Genomic DNA, 24065 nt, shown 5'->3' with positions numbered 1-24065 from the left:
TTTTCATTCATCTTCACCACCTCCGTGGTTATTTTCATGAAGCTGAGGTCTCTGGCCTCCACATCAAAGAAAGTCAGGTCTTTAAAATGGGGGTCAAGGGCAGATGCATTGTGGAGCAGCTCTTCGAGTTCCGAGTAACGGCTGAAAAAAATCTTCTCTGAAGCGCTGCTTCATATCTGCAATGACTTGCAGGTCGCTGTTGTCTTCAGAGAAATGTTTGTGGAGTTTTGCTTGTATTGGGGCGATCATTGAAATGGTGGGGCTTTTTTCTTCACTTAGAAGTGTTGTGGCCACTTTCAGAGGGGACATTAGCTTAATGATTTCTTGGATAAGAGTCACGTCATCCCCAGTCACATTGGGCGCAGCTAGGCCTTCTCCCCTCTTGATCCTCCTGGAAAGCATAGCATTCAAAACAGCAGGTTGTTGCTCCCAGTATCGCTCTAGCATGTCCAGGGAGCTATTCCATCTTGTAGAAACATCATGAATAAGCTTATGGTTGGGCAGGTGCAACTGGGACTGTATGTCCCGCAAAATTTCAGCTGCTTGTGAGCTTTTGTAGAAATATGTAACCACTTTCCTAATCTTCACTAACAGTTCAGACACCCTTCAGCATCTTCAATGCTTTTTCATCTCATCTCATTATCTCTAGCCGCTTTATCCTGTTCTACAGGGTCGCAGGCAAGCTGGAGCCTATCCCAACTGACTACGGGCGAAAGGCGGGGTACACCCTGGACAAGTCGCCAGGTCGTCACAGGGCTGACACACAGACAACCATTCACACTCACATTCACACCTACAGTCAATTTAGAGTCACCAATTAACCTAACCTGCATGTCTTTGGACTGTGGGGGAAACCGGAGAACCCGGAGGAAACCCACGCGAACACGGGGAGAACATGCAAACTCCGCACAGAAAGGCCCTCGTCGGCCACGGGGCTCGAACCCGGACCTTCTTGCTGTGAGGCGACAGCGCTAACCACTACACCACCGTGCTGCCCGTCAATGCTTTTTGCGAAGCCAAATTTAATGTGTGCGCCACACACCTAACATGGGGCTCTATCTCTGCGCCAGCCCCGGCCAACAGCATGTTCTTGGCGTTGTCTGTAACTAATGCTGGACTTTTATCTGCGATGTTCCACTCGCGGAGGACATCCTGTAGCAACGCTGCTAAATTAACTCCATTGTGAGATTTGGTTAAACACTCGTGTTTGCAGGACATGCGACTGTAAGTCCCACTCTTCATCTACAAAGTGTGCCGTAACGGTGATAAGAGTCGGTGGCACAAGAAGTCCAACCATCAACCATTAATGCTACTCTCTGTGCATGGCTCATTGAAGCGATTACAGCTTGCCTGCCTTTGTCGTACAGAGCAGGAATTATCCTGTGAGTGAAAATCTTCCTGTCAGGTATGCCATATCTTGGCTCCGCGACTTCAAGGAGGTATTTGAAAGCCTCATTCCCGGTTATGCTGTAAGGTAGCATGTCTTTGCATATAAAGACGGATATGGCTTCTGTTATGGCTTTCGATCGAGCAGAATTACTAGACAGTGGGGGTTAAAAAAAACTGTGGGATAGGCCTACCACTACTTGGCTTACCAGGTGCATTAGTAGCACTACTGCTAGCTGAAGTCGACAGTACATTCAAGTCGTGTCGCCGCTTCAGGTGAGTAGTTAAGTTGGTGGTGCTCCCTGTGTATTTAATCGCTGCACGGCACAGTTTGCATATCGCAGTAGATTTGTCCAGCTCTCCACCTCGCTTGTAAAAGCCGAAACTTTTCCAAACTATTGATTTAAAACCAACCGGTGAATGTATTACTTCAGATTCTTCCATGTTTCGCTGGCCGCCTCTGACTCAAAATCTGACCGCTGTTCTTCTGCTGTTTGCTTGGCCCGCCTCTTTGCGCGAGACGAGAGTTGGGCTGAATCAGCCAATGACGGCTGCATAGATAACTCAACCCAGAAACAGGCCAGTTTCTAAAAAGTTAAATAATAGATATTATTCGGTTCGTATCGATGCAGATATTTTAGTCGCGATGCATCTCGATCCCATTTGAATTTTTAACTGATTCAGACGTTTGCCAACCGATGCAACCGCATCGCATGGTTCGCATCGATTCCCTGATGCAAATCGATGCAACCGCATCGCATGGTTCGCATCGATTCCCCGATGCAAATCGGTGAATCTTCCCAACCCTAATTTATTCGTATCCCTGGAAATTATAGTGAACACAATGTAACTGAAGCGGCAGCATGGTGGTGCAGTGGTTAGCACGGTCACTTCATGGCAAGAAGGTTCCCGAGTCAAATCCCATGGCTGATGGGGGGGCCCTTGTGTGGAGTTTATGTTCTCCCCATGTCCGTGTGGGTTTCCTCTGGGTGTTCCGGTTTCCTCTTGCAGTTCAAAAACGTACAGATTAGGTAAAAATACCCAGCCACTGGAGTTGCACAGGCCAGTGCATACTTGGTGCTGGTCCCAAGCCCAGATGGATTGGTGAGGGTTGAGTCAGGAAGGGCATGCAGTGTAAAAACCTATGCCAAATCAAATATGTGGATCATGATTATCTGCTGTGGCAACCCCTAATGGGAGCAGCTAGAAGGAGACAATGTAACTGAAGCATGTTTCCCATTTAAATTGTACTTTTAGTTGATTTGAGTATGTAGGAACTTTCAAGCTGCAATCGATGATCCTCCTGATTAACTGATGAACAAATGAGGTGAAAGACACCAAATTCCCATTAACATAGGAAAGATAAGGGAACACACAAATCAAATGAGGGAAGTGTGTTGAACTTCATAAGTCAGGAAATGGTGGGGGGTTTTTTAATTAATTTATTTTTTTTTAAATATAAAAGCTGCTCACTTGAAAATGCCCATTTCTACTGTTGGGGCAATTAAAAAAAAAAAAGTGGACATCACATGGAACTTGTATAGAATTGCCTAGAAGAGGACTCTGACCTGACACCTGTGGGGTGAGCTGAAGAGGAGGGTGCACAAGAAAGGGCCTCGGGCCCTGGATGATCTGGAGAGATTGTGTAGAGGAAGAGGAATGCGCTCAGGTGCCTTGCTCTGTATTCTCCAACGTTATAGGACAAGACTTTACTGTTTTATTGCCAAAGGGAGGTTGTACAAAGTATTAAATGCAGGGGTACCAATAATAGTGGTACATGTTTTAATCATTTCTTGATGAGGGATTTTGTTTTTCTCTGAATAAATCTTTCAATTAAAGGTTCGAGAGCCCCCCCCCCCCCCCCCCCCCCCAAAAAAAAAAAAAAATCATGGAATGGAATTGAGTCTGTCCATTTCAATCTGGACAAGTTTTCTCAGAAACTACTTAAGCTACATCAATGAAACTGTGTGCTCATATTACTATTCATGATCTAAGTTGAGTTCAAAAATCATTTACAATACATTTTCAGTTATGGCCCTTGATTTGTTATTGGACTTTGTACAAGTGGACTTAATCTGGACAAATTTTCTTGGAAACTACATAAGCTACATCAATGAAACTTTGTGTGCTCATACTACTGAAAAAAGCTGGGTAGCGTTTTATGAAGGTGTCATAGCACTTGCATCACAAGTCAGTATTAAAGCAATGGGCTTATAAGGGCGTAAGTGTTGAGGTCTTCATAAGATGCTTGTGGCGGGGGATTGTGATGACCATGTCTTGTTTCAGTGTGAGATAAAGCTGTAAACACCTTTTTTCATACAGGATTTTAATTAAGGGCTATGACTGATCCATTAGTTTGAGTCAAACAATTTAGCCATGCGTTCTCTTCTTTGAAATGACCCATTTTAAAATGATTTAGATCAGTCTTCATAACTAACAATTCATGTGAGTAATTGAAAATAAGGAGCTCACACAACTGATCTCCATCTCCAAAAGTCAGTTTCTATGCAGAATGGACGATTTCATGGAGGCTGCTATTGAAAATATTTTAACCAATCAGAAAAATCTCCCCGATTGTTTCCAACAATGCTCTGATGTCATTTGGGCACAAGACACGCAAGGTCTGCATAGCAAGTAAGACTTAAAGCTGCCCCTGCCTGGAGATCATTTCATTAAAAGTTTTATATGGGGGGGAAAAAGTAATTCCATTTCTCTAACAAAAAAGTGGAGGGGGAAGGTTAATACTGATGTTGCTGTTAAACAGCGAGGGAGTAGTGAACAGCTGATTTGTATTCCTATGCGACTGAATGGAGGGAGGTAACGTTTTCATATTTATATCCCTGGTACAAGTCGTGCTGCCATGACAGCCTTGTTCTGCGGACTGTAACCTTGCTAGACTACCTACAAACAGATACAATCTGACTTGCCCAAATCTGTTGTTGAGGCAAGTGCGAGAGTTTTTACACGTTCCTGGCAGCATTAACACTCATTAGCATGCTCTCGACTCATTCATGAAAAACTTCAAGACGTCACCAGGCTAGCCTACCATAATTACTGTAGTACACAGTCCAACCCCCGCAGCAACACAGAGGGTGAACACTGCTTTATGCAGCTCGTGTGCTCTGAACATTTTGAAAATTTTCACTCAACTCTGATGCACTGGGCATTAGGAATACTGTACAAGCCAGTGCTGAATCCAGATGCGGTTCCCACAATCTTCAGCCAAAAAGCGGACAAGACAAACTAGACAACATGGTTAGGAGTCCACAAAAGAGAAGTTCAAAGGGTAGGAACACTTTTTATGGCTTCCCTAACTTTTTTTTTTTTTTTTTTATTTTATTATTATTAAGCGTGATGTTATTTTGAGTTCCTTTGGGCATAAACATAATTGCTAAGCAGCTTGATGTTTGTTGGGTGTCTTGCTTTTGATTTAGTGTTGTCAAAAAAGCCTTGGTAATGACTGACTAAGGCTACATCCACACGACAACGGCAACGAGATGTTATGTAAAAAAATATCGCGTCCAAATGTTCAACGATCAGTAAAATATCAGGTCCATATGGCAACGCTTGCTGAAAACGATGCAATACACATGCCACACCTCTAGGGGCGCTGTAAGACAGTCCCTTCGGAGACACCAGAACAATAGAAGAAGTAAGGACGCATGCGCATAAACTATTATGCGCGAGACTTCATATTAGCCACAAAGTCAGGAAAATCTGTTCGTAAAATTACGTTATAATGACCAAATACAATGAAAAGTATTTTTCCAGTCTCACCTGTGAAAGGTAATCCCATGTGATCTCGTTTGGACAGTAAACCTGTTGGTACAGTTAAACGCAGCACATGAATGAGGCATCTTTATTCTCCGCTTTGACCTATCCAATATGGCGGCGAGGATGACGTATGATTCTACGCGGAAGGCGGCGTCTTTAATGGTCCGGAATAAATTGAATGCTACACATTGATGGATTAATTTGTTGTTCTACGCCCTTTTTGAGGAATGTATTGTAGGACTTAAACCAACATCTGAAGAGGTGAGATCGCTCCTTTTTTTCCCTATTTTTGCTGGCGGGATTGACTCTGCCCTAAGGGCTATTTTTTCTCTCTCTCTCACTTTGCACCATTACACAATAAATATTCACAGTGAAAATATTTTGTAAGCGCGTTTCATGAACCAAGTTATAGGATTTGTTGACAACTCGCATCGAGTTTGTTACACTTCTACCCAGCGTGAAGCACTGACAGTCATGTGGTTGTGACATCATCGTAAACAAATCCGTTCTACTCATCCAGACGACTTCGCAACGGCAACGTTGCCAGATCTTTCCACTCTGGGACCCGTTCTCAAAAAGATTGCGTTTTGGGCACCCAAAACGCCGGTGCCGTGTGGACGCCAGGCCTAAACGATAAGCAATTGTATCGGAGTCACCTGAATCCGTTGCCGTGTGGACAGCGCCTAAAACAACTCCTATAAATATTTTGTGTGTAACCAATTGATATGGTAATGCTTGTTTAACATGATCATTTGCTATTCATGTCATTTTCCAAAATACTAGAGGAAATCAGTGAAGAAATGTCGCTGGCACTATGGTCCATTTTGTCGAGTATGGTCATGTATTGTAAGTAACGTCACACTTTATGAAAACCATTCAGAGTTCTTTTAGGTAAACAGGAATTTGTTTGTGGAATAGCTGACCTCGATCAGTGTAACCTAGTCAAACACGTGATAACTTTAAGAAACAGGTGAAACAGTTTTTATGGAGTAAATACCAAACCCAGTTTTATTGTGTGTAAGTAACTAATTTTTAATCATTTTGGTGCCATTTTTGTAATCTAGTTGTAGTCTAATGCCGCTTTTCCACTACAAACGCGGCTGAGCTGTGCCGTGCTGAGTCGAGCTGAGCGGGGCTGTTAGAGTTGCATTTCGACTACAACCGCGCTGAACCGTGCTGGCTGGAAGTGGGTGGACACATTGGGTGGAGTTAGCGAAAGTGGGTGGACGTCAGGTGATGTTGTTAAGCAGCGCAAACAGTGACATTAGTGAGCTTTTAAGCGGTAGTCTCACGACCCGGATAGTAAACAATAAACATGGAGGACATGGAGTTGTTAGTGTTGCTGGTCTTGGTTCTGTGGCTTGTTGTCACAGACAATGCCAACAGATACTGGCAAGAGTGTATAGATGAGGCGAGGCGCATTAGGCTTCAGAAATTCTCGTAATTCTTCTTCCGGGTTTGCGGTGTTTACAGATCCCAGCGTGCTTGCGGGGCGTGTGTGGGCATGTGAGGATACTCCTCCTCACCAATCAGTGCACAGGGGAGTGTCTGCTCACGCCCCCAGCCTCACTCAGCTCGCTTTGGCTCGCTTCAGCCCCACTCCAAAATGGTGCGAGTTTTAGGGGCTACGCAGGGCTGAAGCGAGCCGAGTCGTGCTGTTTTTTGGTAGTTGAAACGCGAGCCGTGTCGGGCTGAAGTGAGCTGAAGCGAGCTGAAGTGAGCTGAAAAAGGGTAGTGGAAAAGGGCCATAATAATTACAGTTGGCACATACTCATTGTGTTTTATAATTTAGTCAATTTATTGTCTATTGTTTCCTGCTGTCCTCTTGATGACCACATTGGAAATAAGTGTATTTTATACTTTGTGTTATCCTTGGTGCTATTTATACTGTGTCTTTTACATGTATGAATTTTACCAAATAAATCCATACCCACAGCTCGGGCGTTTTTTACTGCCTTTTTTCGTACAAATTACATATTACTGCCTTTCGTACATATTACTGCCTTTTTTTCGTACAAATGCATCTTCCTGTAATGTTCACATGAATCCTGTATAGTAAAGCAGTGTTTGTTTACCCTCTTTCTGTGTTGCCATGGGGGTTGGACTGTCTACTACTGTAATCATGGTAGGCTAGCCTGGGGATGTCTTGAAGTTTTTCATGAATGCGCCGTGAGCATGCTAACAAGTAGTATAACGCATAGGTTCAGCCTCATTTTACAGGTAAAGAGCTAAGGTTTGTCCATAAGTCAGGGTTGCAGCTCATTAACTATTTCAGATGTATAGTGAAAAAATTGAAATCATCACCTTAGTAGACCTTTTGCTTTGCCCCTTCAGTACTGAAGTATACACTCAGACTTGCGCCCAAATGACGTCACACATCGCCCTTCCAACAGGCAATGTGGCAGCCTCCTGGTGGCATTAGAGCAGCGATACAAAAACACACTCAACTTTCTTATGCCCCTTTTCCACCAAAGCAGCTCCAGGGCTGGTTTGGGGCCAGTGCTTAGTTTGGAACCGGGTTTTCTGTTTCCACTGACAAAGAACTGGCTCTGGGGCCAGAAAAACCAGTTCCAGGCTAGCACCAGCTCTTTGCTGGGCCAGAGGAAAGAACCACTTACGTCAGCGGGGGGCGGACTTGTTAAGACCAACAACATTTTTAAGCGACAAGAAGCAGCAGCTGTACAAACGTGAAGTCATCCATTATTGTTGCTGCTGCTTCTTCTCCGTGTTGTTGTTGCTTCGATGTTTGCGCCAAGGTTTATGCAAACGCAGCGCCGTAACTGACGTATACAGTGACGTAATGACGTGGCTCCCCTTAGCACACCGAGCTATGGAAACGCAAACTGGTTCTCAGCTGGCTCGCAAGTTGAACAAGTTGTGAACCAGCACTGGCCCCGAACTAGCCCTGGAACTGATTTGGTGGAAAAGGGGTATTAGAAATGGTCAAACATGCCTGAAACTTTTTCTTACGGGTTCTCAATATTACAAGCTATCAACCCATGCATGTATTTACTTTGCATTTTCTATTCCTTTCATGTTAACTTCATATTCTAAGCAAAGTTATTAGTAAAAATCACTACCAAAAACATTAATATTGGCCATATGATTTAAAATACTATTCATGTTTCGTACCATTCTCACTACAGATCACTGAGTAAAGGTTGTTTACCAGAGAGTAAACAACCTTTAAAAGAGAGTCAATGATTGATTACTCACTGATATCAGACCATTTGTGGGCTTGACAGTGGATCCTTGCCTGATTTTGGATTTGATGTACTTTGTAAGCTGATCCACCAAGGTATTTATGTGTGTGTTTGAGATGTTGACAGTTTGTCTCCATATGAAGCAGTAGCAGAAAGCTCAGATAGTGGTACTTGAAAGTTTGAACCCTGTAGAATCTTCTGTATTTGTGTAAATATGACCTAAAGCATCAGATTTTCATTCAAGTTCTAAAAGTAGATAAGCAGAACCCAAAATGGAACAAAAACATAGTAATTTATTTATTGAGGAAAATGATTTCAATATGTGAGTGCAAAAGTATGTGAACCTTTTTGCTTTCATTATCTGGTGTGACTCCCTTGTGCAGTAATAACTGCAAATAAAGATTCTTGTAACTGTTGATCAGTCCTGCACATTGGCTTGGAGAAATTTCAGCCCATTCCTCTTTTACAGAACAGCTTCAGCTCTGGGATGTAGGGTTTCCTCATATGGTCCTCACTTCAGGTCCTTCCACATCTTTCCTATTGGATTAATGTCAGGACATTGATTCAGCCATACCAAAACATTAACTTATTTATTTAATTTTATTTTATTATTCTATAATGATTCTTTGGTAGAATAACTGTGTGATTTTAGTGTCATTGTCTTGCTCCATGACTCACTTTCTCTTGATATTCAGTTCATGGATGGATGTCTTTTATTTATATATATATATATATATATATATATATATATATATATATATATATATATATATATATATATATATAAATATATAATTTTTTTTTTCCCCTTTAGTATTCACTGGTATAATTCAGAGGAGTTCATTGTTCCATCAATGATGGCAAGGTGTCTTGGCCCAAATGCAGCAAAATGGGCCCAAAACATTATACCACCAACTTCGTGTTTTACAGATGGGATGAGGTTCATATGCTGGAATGCAGAGGCTTCCTTTCTCCAAACATAATGACTCTCAAATCATTAATAAATATGAATAAATTATATTTATTATAAATAATAAATCATTAAAAAATATTGTGGTCTCATCTGTCCACAAAACATTTTTTTCCTAGTAGCCTTCTGGTTTATACAAGCAACGTTTTCACAAACTGTAGCCAGGCAGAAGTGTTTTGTGTGGGGTTTTTTTTTTTGGGAGAGCAGTAGTGTTCCTCTTGCAACCCTGTCATGCAGAACATTGAACAATGTTCTCTTGATGGTGGTCTCAGGAACATTGACATTAGCCAGTGTGAGAGAGGCCTTTATTTGCCAAGAAGTTACCCTGGATTCCTTTGTGATGTCACAGACTATTAAATGCCTGTTCCCGGAGTGATCTTTGTTGGTCAGCCACTCCTAGGGAGGGTAACAATGGTCATGAATCTGAACACAGTATGTCTGACTTGGATTGATTGAGTCCAAACTCTCTCTAAAGATGGCTTTGTAAATTTTTCCAGGTTGATGAGCATCAACATCCCCTGGTTCTCAATTCTCCTTTGTTTGTGTCATGATGCACTTGAATATGTGTCATGATCAGACTTGGATAGATCATGGGGTGGGTTTTTTTTTTTTTTTAAAAGAACACTGGGCACTCATACCTGATCATCATCCCGTTGATTGAAAACACCTGACTTCTAATTTGACCTTCAAATTAACTGCTAATCCTAGAGGCTCACGTACTTTTGCTACTCCCCGATAAGTAATATTGGATCATTTTCCTCAATGAGTAAATGGCCAAGTATAATATTTTGTCTCCTTTGTTTTAATTGGGTTATCTTTATCTACTTTTAAGGCTTGTGAGAAAATCTGAAGATGTTTTTAGGCCATTCATGCAAAAATATAGAAACTTCCAAAGGGTTCACAAATCTTCAAGCACCACTGTAACATGATGTATGAGCATGAAATGGATTTCAACCGCACTCCTTTTCATAACTTCCCTTCAGTTTGGCTTTCTGTAATATGACCTGAGCCTTTTTGTGTTGTAGTGTTTTAAAACTGGAGGAAAGAACAGCAACTAAAGGTATTGAAGTTCCAACGTTTCTGCTTTCCATCCCAGAGCTCCCTCCATCACTTCTGCCCCTGCATCCTGGAGAATGGAGAGGCAGTGTCCATACTGACTGGGGTTGAAATCAGATTTGTCTGCAGAATACAGCCTTCATACACTATGGCCAAAAGTTTGTGGACACCTGACCATCATGCTCCAATCTGTCCTTGAACATCCCATTCCAAAACTACGGGCACTAATATGGACTTGGTCTCCCTTTTGCTGCAATAACAGAACCACCTCTTTTGGAAAGACTTGGGGGAGTTGGTAAAATTCTAGTAGCAGTCTAACTGGTTAATTTTTAAGTGCTTACTCCTAGTGTGTCCTGTGCATTCAGTCCCCCACTAGATTCTTGTCTAGTGAAATGTCATTAACTGTTTAGCTCTAGGCCTCTGTTTAAATGCAGTTAATATGAAGTTGATGGACTACAGATATGCAAGAACCTGTAGTCTAATAACTGCGAGAGACGCTAGCTTAATTGGCTTTTGTTTCAAGTGTGTTTGTTCAGAGGCCATTGGCAAGCTTTGGGAGAGTAATGGCCCCCAGTACCAATACTGTATTTGGATGCCTTGTGCATCTGCTTGCTCTGATAAAAATCTAATGTAGATGACCATTTTCAATTTAACCTTGATTGTTTCTTCCAGGGATCTGCTTGCCTGTTTTGCTTGCATAACCTTGGCAAGTGCCTCATCTTTGTTCTGATATACATTACAGTAGGTTGGGATTTATAACAGTCTGCAGGCCCTATGATTAAAGGATTCTGAATAGAACAAAAAGGTAAATGACTTGTAACAGACTTTGTGTATCTCATAAGATCTGGAGACCTTGTACAGGTTCTGGCAGCTGATCTGAATGACTGTCTATTAGCATCAGCCTACATTAAAATGCATATAAGACATGCTTGTAAGACAAAAGAATGCAAATATGTTTTCCCCTTAGTAAAAACCCATTAAGGCATAGACCAGTGACAACCAACCCTCTTCCTGGAGTTCAGTTTTATTGCAGAACTAGTCTCAACCCCTAAAGCAACAGAGCTGATCATTTTGACTGATGGGTGTAGTAGGGTTAGAAGTAAATTATGAAGGAAGTCAGATGAACAGGGTATATAAATGCCAATCACTTGTTATTCAAGCATATGTATTTGTTCTTTGTGAATGATTGTGTAGTAACAGGAAGTGCTAAGACCTCCCCCCCCCCCCCTTTTTTTTTTTTTTTTTTTGTTTGGAACAAGTAGTTTGCAGTATTTTTACAACTGCTTCAAAAAGCGTTTCAAAGTGCTTTTTACTGTCGGGCAATAATTGTCAATAAAAGCAACCAGTGAACACCAGTTTAATTCAGTTTGTCACATGATATTTACATATAATAACATGAGCATTTTAGCACACTATAGTTCCAAGGTTGTCATTTCAATACAGTATACATGCATCAGATGTCAATGGTGTAACAATATTGTCAGATTACATGTAAATATATTAACTTGGAGACCATATGGTAACATGTTAATTTAAATGACACATAAATTTAAATCTAAATATAGGTTAAAATGTATGAACCAAAGTCACTGCATATTATATTAATACCTAAAGATTTTTCTCCCAACCTGTATAGTTAATATATACTTGCTTAAATAATATTGCTCACAGTGATGAGTAAAAACAGCACTAATATTTTGAATATTAAATTTTTATAATTGAATAGTTTTTTGAAGTCCTGAAATTTAAGTGTAGCTGTACTTTACAGTAATTTGTGAAGTTTTCATGTTTTAAATGCTAAAATATGCTAATTCTGACAAACATCATGCAGTAAATCATTGTAAAACATTTCAAGCATGTGCAGCTGCAAATGTACATTTTTAGCATAGATAACATTCTGATTGCCTCAATCAATAAAACATCAGTAGTACAGTATCCTTAGTAATTCTCACCAGAATTAATTCCAGGAACTAAACTGAAAACAGGAAAACACCAGGAAAATGTTTTGAATGGTGGACATAAGTAGTACATTAGTGTTAGTCGAACTCTGCTGCCCCCCCCATCCCCCAAAAAAAGACTGATTCTTGAGGGTTCTTGCATCTAAATTTGAGAACCACTGCCCCATAGACATACAGTAGATATAAAATATCTACAAATGCCTGTTAAAATGGCAGGTTCTTGTGATGTGAAAAATGAAGTTAAACCATGTCACATTTTTTGACCTTTACTGTGAAGTTGCAGCATATAAAAATCAAGTGACAACTCGTTTGTGTGTGGGGGGGAGAAAGACACTTCCAATTCCCAGCTTATATAAATGTGCAAACCCGTTAAATGGGGAATGTGGCAGTGTTCAGACTCAGGAGAGGGTTATAAAAATATTTCCAAGCCATTGTGTATATACCAAGGAATCTGGTAAAAGCTATCAACAAGTGGAGAAAATACAGTGACATTTCTAAGAACAGGACATTGTCCAAAAATTGATGAAAAGGTCAGGAGAAAACTGGTCCGGTAGGCTGCCAAGAGGCCTATAGCCACTTTAAAAGAACTGTAGCAATTTCTGGCAAGTACTGGTTGCTGCCTACACATGACGACAATCTTCATAATTCTTCATATGTATGGGGTACAGGCTAGGATGACAAGACGGAAACCGTTTTTAACTTTAAAAAAAAAATCCAAGCCTGGCTTAAGCATGCATAAATAAATATACATTCCCTCCAAAAGCAGGTGGAATATGTTATCTTTTGGCCATAATACTGATGTGTTTGGTGCAAAAAAAAAAAGCCCACAGCACATCACCAAAAGAACCGCCATGGTTCTTTTGAACCATAAAACTTGTGGCTGTGTTGATTATTCCTTTGACCCTGATTAAAGCCCCAGTTTTTACAAAGAAAAGTAGCACCAAAGTTTGATGATGCTTCCTCCATGCTTCACTATGGGGACATAGTGAAGCATGTCGTAGGCAGCATCATAATTTGGTGCTACTTTGCTAAACCTGGGCCTTTAATCAGGGTCAAAGGAATAACAAATATAGCCACAAGTGGTGATGACAGGACCTTGTATCTTTTGGTGCCATCACTAGATTAACACATGAAAATTAAACGTTTGGATTTTTTTTTTTTTTTTAAGGAAGCATGCGAAATACTTCCCAACATTAGTGAATTAACAACACCACAAATGTGTTCTAACCACAGAAACTGACATGGCGACCCTGGTCTGGAATAGGATTCAACTCCCTGTTGTGCCCTTGCTTATAAAAGTGGCTAAATTACTGGGTACGATTTCTTAATGTTTTTCCTCTGCACCGTACAACATGCCCAGTTACTTGTTGAGGTATTGGCAAACAAACACAAATATTACTGTTAAATTCATGTTCGTGTGCATCTTTAGGCAATATAGACATTTTGATTCTCAAGAAAAATGAGAACCTTTTAACATATAAATCTTATTATGCTCCATGACAAGTTAAACATTGAAATTATCAGTTTTTGTGCATCAACTATAAGGACACAGTTTAGGTGTAAATCCTATTGCTCAAATGATAAACATTTTGTGCAATTCAACTTTCATGAGTGAATGTAATAATGAATTTGTCACATTTCACGTATCAGAAACTTAAATTTGCAACCAAGCTTATGCTGGCTAAATTCTGGATGCATGTGATTGAATTATCTAGTTTTGCATGTATGTTTACTTTTAGATGTGTGTGGTAAAGGTCATGAGTTTTTAAACATGAGAATTATCAGTTTCTGTGTGTGGAAGACAGTGGTATATAACTAACAGTTTTGGTATGCAAGTCGTAATGCTTGGTGTCTAAATTTTTTTGTGCAGTTTAAACTTCCTGAGCTGTTTTGGGATAGTTTGTTAACATCAGAGGTGGGTAGAGCATGCAAAAACTGTACTCAAGTATTGTTACTTTGTAGTAATAATAAATAATGGGGCAGCACTATCCCCTCACAGCAAGAAGGTCCTGGGTTTGAGCCCAGGGGCTGGCGAGGGCCTTTCTGTGTGGAGTTTGCATGTTCTCCCTGTGTCTGTGTGGGTTTCCTCTGGGTGCTCTGGTTTCCCCCCACAGTCGAAAGACATGCAGGTTAGATTAATTGGTGGCTCTAAATTGACCGGAGGTGTGAATGGTTGGTTGTCTCAGCCCTGCGATAACCTGGCGACTTGTCCAGGGTGTACCCTGCCTTTTGCACATAGTCAGCTGGGATAGGCTCCAGCTTGCCTGCGACCCTATAGAACAGGATAAGCAGCTACAGATAATGGAGGGATGGATAATAAAAATGACAAGTAGTAAAAGTACTCATCAAAACTAGACTGTGACTAAAGTCACAGCAATTTGCGCTAGCTCTTACAAACCAGGATGTCTGGTCACCATACCCTATAGATCCCTTATGGTAAGAGCTACAGAATGATGCTTAGTGAGGAAAAGTTGCACCCTGATGTCCTGAACAAACAAACAAGTGAATAAATAGAATTGACAGTTATAAGTGGTTGGGGGAAAAAAATTCAGTTTTTCATGGATCATTCCTGGGCTGGCACAGTGGTGTAGCGGTTAGCACTGTCACTTCACAGCAAGAAGGTCCTGCGTTCGAGCCCAGCAGCTGACAAGGGTCTTTCTGTGTGGAGTTTGCATTTTCTCCCCGTGTCTGCGTGGGTTTCTTCCAGGTGCTCCGGTTTTCCCCACAGTCCAAAGACATTAGATTAGATAAAACTTTATTGATCCCTTTGGGAGGGTTCCCTCAGGGAAATTACAGTGGTGCTTGAAAGTTTGTGAACCCTTTAGAATTTTCTGTATTTCTGCATAAATATGACCTAAAACAATATCAGATTTTCACACAAGTCCTAAAAGTAGATAAAGAGAACCCAGTTAAAAAATGAGACAAAAATATTATACTTGGTCTTTTGTTTATTGAGGAAAATGATCCAATATTCCATATCTGTGAGTGGCAGAAGTATGTGAACCTTTTGCTTTCAGTATCTGGTGTGACCCCCTTGTGCAGCAATAACTGCAACTAAACGTTTGTGGTAACTGTTGATCAGTCCTGCACACCGGCTTGGAGGAATTTTAGCCCATTCCTCCGTACAGAACAGCTTCAACTCTGGGATGTTGGTGGGTTTCCTCACATGAACTGCTCACTTCAGGTCCTTCCACAACATTTCGATTGGATTAAGGTCAAGACTTTGACTTGGCCATTCCAAAACATTACCTTTATTCTTCTTTAACCATTCTTTGGTAGAACGACTTGTGTGCTTAGGGTCGTTGTCTTGCTGCATGACCCACCTTCTCTTGAGATTCAGTTCATGGACAGATGTCCTGACATTTTCCTTTAGAATTCGCTGGTATAATTCAGAATTCATTGTTCCATCAATGATGGCAAGCCGTCCTGGCCCAGATGCAGCAAAACAGGCCCAAACCATGATGATACCACCACCATGTTTCACAGATGGGATAAGGTTCTTATGCTGGAATGCAGTGTTTTCCTTTCTCCAAACATAACGCTTCTCATTTAAACCAAAAACTTCTATTTTGGTCTCATCCATCCACAAAACATTTTTCCAATAGCCTTCTGGCTTGTCCACGTGATCTTTAGCAAACTGCAGACGAGCAGCAATGTTCTTTTTGGAAAGCAGTGGCTTTCTTCTTGCAACCCTGCCATGCACACTATTGTTGTTCAGTGTTCTCCTGATGGTGGACTCATGAACATTAACATTTAGCCAATGTGAGAGAGGCCTTCAGTTGCTGAGAAGTTACCCTGGGGTCCTTTGTGACCTCGCCGACTATTACACGCCTTGCTCTTGGAGTGATTTTTGTTGGTCGACCACTCCTGGGGAGGGTAACAATGGTCTTGAATTTCCTCCATTTGCACACAATCTGTCTGACTATGGATTGGTGGAGTCCAAACGCTTTAGAGATGGTTTTGTAACCTTTTCCAGCCTGATGAGCATCAACAACGCTTTTTCTGAGGTCTTCAGAAATCTCCTTTGTTCGTGCCATGATGCACTTCCATAAACATGTGTTGTGAAGATCAGACTTTGATAGCTCCCTGTTCTTTAAATAAAACAGGGTGCCCACTCACACCTGATTGTCATCCCATTGATTGAAAACACCTGACTCTAATTTCACCTTCAAATTAACTGCTAATCCTAGAGGTTCACATACTTTTGCCACTCACAGATGTGTAATATTGGATCATTTTCCTCAATAAATAAATGACCAAGTATAATATTTTTGTCTCATTTGTTTAACTGGGTTCTCTTTATCTACTTTTAGGACTTGTGTGAAAATCTGATGAAGTTTTGCGTCATATTTATGCAGAAATATAGAAAATTCTAAAGGGTTCACAAACTTTCAAGCACCACTGTAAGATTCCAGCAGTATCATTACAGATAAACAGAGAAAAGAAATGGAGGAAAACTCTATTTGCAGACATGCAGGTTAGACTAATTAGTTGCTATAAATTGACTGTAGGTGTGAGTGTGAACAGTTGTGTCTGTGTGTCAGCCCTGAGAGGACCTGGCAACTTGTCCAGGGTGTACCCTGCCTCTCGCCCATAGTTAGCTGGGATAGGTTCCAGCTTGCCTGCGACCCTACACAGGACAAGTGGCTACAGATAATGGATGGATTGATCATTCCTGTTCAGTGATCTGGATCACTACCAAAAGTCACAGCAACGTAATTCAGCCCAGACGTATTCTTCATGTGAAATATGGTGGTGACTGGTTGAAAACTGAGGGAGAAATAGCATCCTAAAAAGTGAGGAGGATAAAAACTAGATAGATACTGTGACCTAAAGTCACAGTAATTTGTGACTTTTAAAAAGTGCAAACAGTTTAAATTGGCAAGCATAAATCAGAAACGATAAACAAACAGTAGGTCAGGCGAGGCACAGACAAAGGTGGAATCAAAGGACTAGGAACAGGAACCAGGAAATCAAAACAATGCATAGCTCAGTAATGTGTTCAAATAACTCTGGCAAGATGATCAGCGGAGGAACCAATGGAACCAGAAACCATTTTCCGATTTTATTCATTTTTTTTTAAGTGTCCTTTTATGTCTTTTTGTAATTTTTCTTGAAAAGGTGAAAATATACAGTGCAATAACAAAAAGGTCAGGAAAAAATGACACCCCCCCCAAAAAAAAAAAAAAATTTGTACAAAACACAAAATAAATAGGCATAAAGTTGCCAGGCTATGCCACTAAAGGACCCGGCCCAAGCTTTTCACCACCTTATAGACGACAGTACCTTATTGTTCAGCCACATCACAGACTGAGGCCCTGGGCCCTAATACAGCTGAAAGCTACCTGTAGCTCCTTCCACTGGCTTAAGCCATTCACATAATCAATTAACTCAATTCACCCCTTTACCAAATCCCAGCATGCATTGCGCACCGGGAGCTTCTGGTGGCTCAGCTCACGTTGCTGATAATGGTACAAAAACAAATATTGGGCTATAAAATCATTTATGTTCAAATATCAGATGTAAGCTGAAATGTGATTGCCTTTATTTGTCTAGTTACTAGTTCCATGGCATTTTTAGTCAGCACGGAAGCTTTTAATCAGGCATTCTTTATACTATTGCGTTGTCTTTGGCTCTGACTGACTGCACTGCCACTGCATTCTGCAGACTCCACTGACTGACTGAACAGACAGGGGTGAAAGCTATACTGTCAATGTCGGTGATGAAATTTCTTTAAACCCGTCTATGTCAGACCAGCAGACTGATGTCAGTGGGGTGACCGGTGTAATAGAGCGGTGGCTACAATCAACACCTTTTCAGATTTACCAATAAAAAACAATTTTACAAAGGTGAGTTTCAGTTACAACAGTTATTATTGGTTAATTAATCAACCGGAAGACAGACAGACACACACACACACACACACACCTCACCCTTTGAGCTTGTTGTCTGATGACACAGCTCGTTACCTGACATGGATTTTTTTTTTTTAGCATGATCAGCAATTTGAGGAAAACCCAGATGTTATCATTGCAGGTAAGCATGGTGGAAAGATCATAGACATATTTTTACTTATCAAATTCACCAATATTTCATGATATCCTTGTCAAAACCTACTTTGTTTCTTACTCTTTCATTTGACAGTCGCCATTTTGTATCCAAGCGTGCATTTGAGAGGTCACGTGAGGTGTCCACCATTATCGACACCCTGTGGAATTGACATTTACAACTGTTATGTATCGATTTTGTGTAACACTGTTGAAGTAGATGAAGCAGACTACTTTTTTAAAAAATGATTTTATAATTTTTCTGATTCATAACAGAATTGAATGCTTATAGAGTACATAGAATAGACCAGAATTAAATTCCTAGCATATAAAAAAATTACATGCTTGAAATATTCAGATTTTTCTATTCCATTCTGAAAAAAATGTATATATGTACACAATTTTTTTGCAGTTTGTTGTAAATATCGGTCACATATTACAATATCAGTAGACATTTTATATTTTGGGTCGACCTGGATTTTCATGTGGTTACAATGTCGATTGCCTGTTGGCATTTATTGGTAAACTAGAAATGAATGCAAACAACGAATAATTAACAAAATGTGATCTACAAAAATACTTAGTGCGTAGAAAGTGGAACAAAGATTTTCTGACACAGGTTAAACATTAATAGAATGCCTTTATTATCACTGCACAAATGTACAACGAAATCTAGTTCATCATAGGAGAGCAAAGCTGCTGCATATGTGCGTGATGCCAGTCTTGGGCACTTCAACCCAAGGTGGTCCCATGTTAACCTAACTGCATGTCTTTGGACTGGGGGAAACCGGAGCACCTGGAGGAAACGCACACAGACACGGGGAGAACATGCAGACTCCACACAGAAAGCCCCCCATCAGCTGCTGGGCTCACACCCAGAACTTTGTCACCTCACAGCAAGAATGCTAACCACTTACGCCACTGTGCTGCCCAAACATTAGAATTACTTCATTTACGTAAGCACCGACATCAATATATTTATATAAAAAAATATTTTGTACTAAAGTCTATGTAAAACAAATTTTAAATAAACTCTTTTAATATCACATACCGATTATTTTATTTATTTTAATCGGTCATATGGATGTCGATAATTGTGGAACAGTGTTGATGGGCAAAGGTGTCAATAATTGTGGAACGGTGTCACGTGATCCAATACGCCAAGTAATCCAGAATAACCCCCCCCCCCCCCCCCCCCCAGTGGAAGTTTGAGTATTTATTCATGCACAATTTATGTATTTAAAGTTTTTTCTACTTTTGCAGTGGCCCAAAGATTAAGGTGTCGATAATTGTAGCCCTCGCTCTAGCAGCTGTCCAGTGAGAAATAAATCCTATGATGTAGATTGTATATTAAACATTTAATGCTTAGCCGAGGCTGAACAATAATCTTTGCCGTTAGCAGTTTACTTAAAATTTGTTTTACATATACTTATTTAGTACAAAATATCTTTTATATAAATATTGATGTTGGTGCTTACATAAATGAAGTAAATCTAATGTTTGTAAACAAATGAACGGATGTTTAACCTGTCAAAATCTTTGTTCCACTTTCTAAGTATTTTCGTAGATCACATTTTGTTAATCATTTGTTGCTGTTTTGTAGTTTACTAGTAAATGTCAACAGGCAATTGCCATTGTAACCACATGAAAATCCAGGTCAAAGGTCGCATGTCATTCCTCAAACCAAAATATAAAATGTCTACTGATGTGTGGTAGATATTTTACAACAAACTGCAAAAAAAAAATATTTTCTGAATGGAATAGAAAAATCTGGATATTTCAAGCATGTAATTTTATATGCTAGGAATTTTAATTCTGGTCTAATTCTATTTATTGCAATACATAGTTTTCACATGACGTCACAGAGTCGGGGATTCCCTAGTGGCGGCCATCTTGTGGGTCAAGCTTACCGTACGGGTCACTGAGCACACATTGTAACGCGCGAGTACAAAGTCTTCAAAAGAACCCAAGCAGGCTATTTAAAGCTAGCAATGGTGCACACCTGTTGTATTCACGGCTGTCGTAATGGGTCAGATGACGTTAAGCGGAGCTTTTATGGAATTCCCACTGTACGGGAGCACGAAGGCGAGCAAACAAAGAAACTCGGCCTACAAAGGAGAAATCTATGGCTTGCGAGAATCAACCGCAAGGATTATCAGCCTTCCAAACACAAAGTCTGCTCCGATCATTTTATAAGTGGTAAGTTGTTTAAATAAACAATCAATTGTGTTTAAGTTTGTTTTTGGAAAACATTTTAGGTCTATTCTGTATGATTTGATTTGTGTTTAATCAACCAGGGATGCAAACAGCACGCCTTTTGGCGGATGCCGCCTTTTTCACGGCTGAATCACGCAGATCCGATTTTTTTTTTGGGGGGGGGGGGGGGGTTGGAGTGTCTGATTATAATTTCAAAGTAAATTCTGTATTAAAATTACTAAATAAGCAAATCCATTACAGTCCATGAAACAAGAATTATAAGGATGAGGAAAAAAAACAGTTTAAATCGGAAAGCTGCGCACATTTGCGTAAATGTGCGCAGCTTTCCGATTTAAACTGTTTTTTTCTCATCCTTATACTTCCTATGTTTCATGGACCGTAACGGATTTGCTTATTTAGTAATTTTAATACAGAATTTACTTTGAAATTATAATCAGACACTCCAACGCCCCCCCTAAAAAAAAAATCGGATCTGCGCAATTCAGCCGTGAAAAAGGCAGCATCCGCCAAAAGGTGCGCTGTAGAATATATAAAGTTGTATATATCAGACAGCCTTTAAAGTTTGATGAAGTCAGTTTCAGGCTTTGGCAGTTTCAGGCTTTGGCAGCCCTGCATAGTCACTTGAAAATGCATCTTTGTCCACTTTGTAGGGGTCAATTCCCCCAATCAAGGCCAGTTTGGCTGCATACCGTTGTCGTGAGATGTCGTCTAATGTATCTATATACTTCTGTTTGCTTGATTTTGCCGACATTGATCTTTATTTTAGAAAACTGACTATATAACTTCATAAATTCGTCCGGGATAACGTAGCCGGTAATGGCAATGGTCCGTTTTGTTTGCCCCACAAAATGGCGGCTGGAGGGCGTTCCCCTCACGTCAGTGAAAACTATGTATAGGATTCCAAATACTCTATAAGCATTCCATTCCATTATTAATCAGGAAAAAAATATAAATCACAGCACTTTAAAAAAAAAAAATTAATCTTCAACAACGTTATAAAAAGATCGATCCATAACAGTTGTAAATGTCACTTAATTCCACAGGGTGTTGATAATTGTGGACACTGGTGAAAGTGATCACTATTATCGACACCTTACGTGACTTCTCAAACACGAATTTAGATACAAAATGGCGACTGTCAAATGAAAGTGTAAGAAACGCACTAGGTTTCGACAACGATCTCATGAAATATCGGTGAATTTGAGAAGTAAAAATATGTCCATCTTTACACCATGCTTACCGGCGATGATGACGTCCGGGTTTTGCTCAAATTGCTGATCGCGCTTTTAAAAAAAAAAAATCCATCTTGGGCAACGAGCTATGTCCTCAGACGACAAGATCAAAGGGCAAGGGGGGGTCTTTCGGTTGATTAGTTAACTAATAATCACTGTTGTAACTGAAACTGGCCTTTGTAAAAAAAAATTTTTTTTGCTGGTAAATCTGAAAAGGTGTCAATTAATTATGGACTGTCGGTAATTGTAGTACAATTCTAGTACAGTTAGATTATAATAGTGAGCAGTAGCAGTCAGTCAGAGCCAAAGACAATGTGATAACAATGGACCGATTAGCTTCTATGCTGCTGAAAAATACAATGGAACCAGTAACTAGACAAATAAAGGCAATCTAATAACATTTTAGCTTACACTTGATATTTGAACATAGTTATTTTATAGCCCAATATTTGTTTTTGTACCATTTATCCACAATGTGAGTCAAGCCACCAGAAGTTCCCAATACGCATGCATGCTAGGATTTGGTAAAGGGGCGAATGTCAAAATCCTCACAACATAACAAATCAGATAAGAAAACATAATCATATTTCCATTCACTCCAAACATTTCTGTACAGTTAGGATCCTCGCTCTGGCAATAACTATGAAAACACCCCTTCCAAAATGGACCGATGACTCAGTTCCCCGCCCAACACCCCTATTTACAGTTAACTGTATGGTCCTTGCCCCCCACCCGAACCAGGAAGTTGATGCAGAAGTGAACGTGAATTAAGTGTTTACAGAGCGAGTAATTACAAAGTTTTAACAAATAAATGAAAAGGTTTTTTAACAGTCACTATGTGCCATTGCACATGTGGACACCTGACAGAGTCCAGAGAAATGAGTGGTGAAATGTGTTTTAACAGAATTCTACGAACGAGGAATAGGAGTTTATTTAGTAAAATGTACAAAATACAATAATGGATGGCACAAAGTGTCAACACTTATTTCCATTGTGGTCCAAGTACATCAAGTGCCAAAAAGGGGCTATAAACAAAAAAAAAACAACAACAAAAAAGTGTGTGTGGGGGGGGATTTACAGGGGGTATACAAAATTTAAAATATGGCATGAACTAGAAGGTTAACTAGGACAGAATAAAAGGATTTTGTGAATGCTGATAATTTTATCAAATTCTTGACATAGTTTTAAATCCAATGTTAAACATGTATGGACTCCAACTCACTTGGTAGTTCGTTCCAGGCAGTGATCACGGTATACCTAAATGAAGAATGGCCAAATGAGGGAATAAAAAGGGGCATGGGACCTGAATGGGTATTATGGCGGGCATTCCGAACACTAATAGAAGATGTGAGGGATATTGGAGTATTACCATATAACGTTGTGGATGTGATTTAGTTTTAGCTGTTTGACTCGGAGATGGACTGGCAACATGTTGACCTGTGTGAACTCAGTACACTGCAAAAAATTATATCTTAGCAAGTGAAAATAGTTGAAACTATCTAGTATTTCCTATTAGAAGAATAAAAGACACCGATTCTGAGATTATTAAACCTAGTTCTAGATTGCAACCAATTTATTCTAAGATGTCTTATCAAGTAAAAATATCCGTCCATGAAGCAAGATAATTTCACTAGTATTAAGTAATTTTCTCCTCAAATTCAGTTTTTAATTTTTTGCAGTGTATACCCTATAGGAGTCATGGGGGAGGCGCTAAGTATGAAGCAAATAATTTTTGTTTTGCGTAACCTGAAGATGATTCTTATAATTCTTGGCAAGGACAGAGTACCAAATGGAGCTGGCACTCAAAATGACATTGGATAAGAGCTGACGTTAATTTCCTTGATTTGCCTTAACAAAGTTCCTGGCCTGCCTATATAGAAACTTGAGTTTGGTGTTGGCCTTGCATATAATATTGTTAGCTATATGGCTACCACTTAGAGACTGGTCTAAATCCATGCCCAAGTATTTAACACAGGATTTACTGGTATTTTTTTTTTACCATTACATGTGACAACCAGAGACTCGTTACTATTAAGTCTACATTTGGAGCCAAAAAGTATGGATTCTGTCTTGCCAAAGGGCAGAGACAACTTGTTTTCTACAAGCCACTCTTGGACTGATTGAAGCTCACAAGACCGATGCTGCTGAATATCCACAGTGTTTTTTGCCCGATACCAGAAGGGCAGAATCATCAGCATACAGCAGTAGTTTACATTTCACTG

General features: G+C 40.0%; 1 protein-coding gene across 6 annotated transcripts in view; it reads left to right on the top strand.

The window, feature by feature from the left end:
- The window catches only part of zmat5 (zinc finger, matrin-type 5), a 122951-nt gene that overhangs the window by 72708 nt on the left and 26178 nt on the right, over positions 1 to 24065 (top strand). For 2 of the 6 annotated variants that reach the window (XM_060912663.1, XM_060912665.1), the window contains exon 6: positions 10359 to 11744. The exons of 1 other annotated variant lie outside the window; for it this stretch is intronic. In XM_060912663.1, coding sequence (XP_060768646.1) covers positions 10359 to 10500 — 142 coding nt within the window. In that variant the 3' untranslated portion in view covers positions 10501 to 11744. Of the gene's footprint in view, positions 1 to 5200; positions 9028 to 10358; positions 11745 to 24065 lie in introns of those variants that run through there. 3 more of the 6 variants (XM_060912667.1, XM_060912664.1, XM_060912668.1) reach the window with 3 other exon arrangements.

Source organism: Neoarius graeffei, chromosome 28 (assembly GCF_027579695.1).
Source record: "Neoarius graeffei isolate fNeoGra1 chromosome 28, fNeoGra1.pri, whole genome shotgun sequence".
In the NCBI taxonomy this organism is placed as follows: Eukaryota; Metazoa; Chordata; class Actinopteri; order Siluriformes; family Ariidae; genus Neoarius; species Neoarius graeffei.
This window is presented reverse-complemented; position numbering and strand designations above follow the sequence as displayed.